This window comes from Kryptolebias marmoratus, linkage group LG4, assembly GCF_001649575.2.
Source record: "Kryptolebias marmoratus isolate JLee-2015 linkage group LG4, ASM164957v2, whole genome shotgun sequence".
NCBI lineage: Eukaryota > Metazoa > Chordata > Actinopteri > Cyprinodontiformes > Rivulidae > Kryptolebias > Kryptolebias marmoratus.
Window position 1 is genome coordinate 19,613,246 of NC_051433.1, and position 2,218 is coordinate 19,615,463.

General features: G+C 41.3%; 1 protein-coding gene across 1 annotated transcript; it reads left to right on the forward strand.

The window, feature by feature from the left end:
* The first annotated feature begins 249 nt into the window (after positions 1-249).
* LOC119616942 (neuroendocrine convertase 1-like) lies at positions 250-1,587 on the forward strand. Its single transcript, XM_037975078.1, has 2 exons — positions 250-433; positions 521-1,587. The coding sequence occupies exon 2, from the start codon at positions 577-579 to the stop codon at positions 922-924; it is 348 nt and encodes a 115-aa protein (XP_037831006.1). The 5' UTR covers positions 250-433; positions 521-576; the 3' UTR covers positions 925-1,587.
* Positions 1,588-2,218: the final 631 nt, after the last annotated feature.

A 2,218-nucleotide genomic window follows, 5' to 3' on the forward strand; every position in this document is an offset into this window, starting at 1 on the left:
GTGTTAGTGAACAGAGAAATCCTTTCATTTGTGTCTGGGAGAGATGAGATTTAACTGTTTTTAAAATGGATAACCAAACGCTTTTAAATCTGCATTATGTTTGCTAGAAACCATGACTAAACAAACTATATGACAGCATTCAACCTATACAAACAGACGAGCATTATGTGATTTTACTGGTTTGAGCTACAATGATACAACACACAGTATCAGAGCACACTTCTGTTGAGGAGTTGATTACGTCTCATTCATCACTATTTATATGCATTCCACAGGGAGCTAAAAGCAGCAGGAGAGATCACTATAGAGATTCCAAGCAAAGCCTGTGAGGGACAGGAGAACGCTGTCCGCTCACTGGAGCACGTGCAGGTGGAGGCCAGCATCGAATACACCCGGAGAGGGGACCTGCACATCACACTCACCTCCCCAGCTGGTAAGAGACGTGAGCACATAAACACAAGGACGTGTGAGCAAAATAACACAACCCTCAAATGATCTGTTCCTTCGGGTTTGGCCTCAGGCACCACTACAGTACTCCAGGCAGAGCCTGCACCAGCCTCTCTCTCAGATCCAGAAATGGAGCCCCAAACCCCTTCAGACTCCCTTTACTCTCCCTCCCTGGCCCTGCTGCGCCTCCTGCAGACCGCCTTCAACCGACAGGGAACCGTGTCGCAGCAGCAACACGCGGCACCAAGGCCCTCCTCTGCCTGGAGGAAGCAGCAGCTGAGCCAGGGTATCTTTCCTACAAGGTTCCCTGCGCAAAAGCTGTACCAAGCTCTGGACTTGATCAACAAGTACCGAGGCCCCGAGGACAGTCTCTACAGCGACTACAGCGATGGCTTTTACAACATCAAGCCGTACAGGCACAGAGACGACCGGCTGCTGCAGGCCCTGTTCGAGATGCTGGATGATGCTCGGAAGTGAGCGTGGAGAGAAGAGGCAGCAGGAGGAGATGAAGAAGGGTGTTAGTTTGGGAGCAGAGGATCAAGGATAGAAATACAATACAGCAAAAAGATGTTAACAGGTCTGAAAGTGAAGAAGAGAAGATGAGAAATACCCAAAATGCTGCATTTCTGATCTTTTTCTGATCCATCACCTTTTGTTAATTACCTCTTTTAATTAAGAATTTCAAAATGGACGTATTTAGAGCCTATGTGCTGTAAAGTGTCTGTTCATGTGGTGAATCTTAAAGCATTTAATCAAAAAATATGGGGTAGCCTGGGTCCTCTTCTCTTTACTGGCTGCTCAAGCATGACACCACCTTTAAAATATAAGTTTAGCAGTAATATCTATATCTGTATATCATTCAGAAACAATGATTGTGATACGGTTTAAAGACCAATTTAAAAACACCATTTACTTGGTGTCCCATTACTAACAGAAGGCTCCCACATTAATTGGGGGTTTACTTCTTTCCCAATGAGAATAAACTGATGCTGCAAAGCTGAAATTAAATTATGAATATAATGGAAACATACTGAATGTTTAATCGATCATTTAAAAAATCTGAACATGTTAGTAAAAGTTTTATCCTCAGGTTTTTAACAACGCTAAAAGAACAGATGTTCTGTTTGCTTTAAATTATAAAGACAAATTATATTTATTGTAAAAAATGATTGGCTGGGTTAGAGATTGTACAATCATAAACCTTCAAGAAATAACAAATAGAAATTTTAAGAGACTAATTTTCTTCTGCAGTTTGTTTAACTTTTAATATTTTTAATCTGTCAGAAATCATCACAAAAGGCTAAAACAGTTGTCTAGCATCTGTAATATGCCAGCTAAAACCACTTCTGTGGATCCATGACAATTTATTATTTGTTACTAAACTATTTTTCTGGTATTACATGTTTGGTGTGAACAGATTTATCCCTCTGCAGAAGCTGATCACAATAGGGGCTCAGCGTTGCAACATTCAGACACATTCAGGTTGAAGGCCTTAATTCATGCTGTATTACATCTGTGCACTCGTCTCTGTGTGGTGTGGATCAGTTTACGCTAATTTAAGTGTCTGTGACATGAATTGTTGTGAAGCCTTGATGCAGAGTCTCTGTTCTGCCAGCCACCAAAGTGAGGATCAAGTGATGATGTTTGGGATGAAGATGGCCACGCTCCTGGTAATTAATCCATTCTTTAGAGTAACTTGTGCTGTTCTCTTTATGTCTTTGTTTGGACGGATTATTCAGACAAAAGTTTACATTAACTAATATTTATGTTT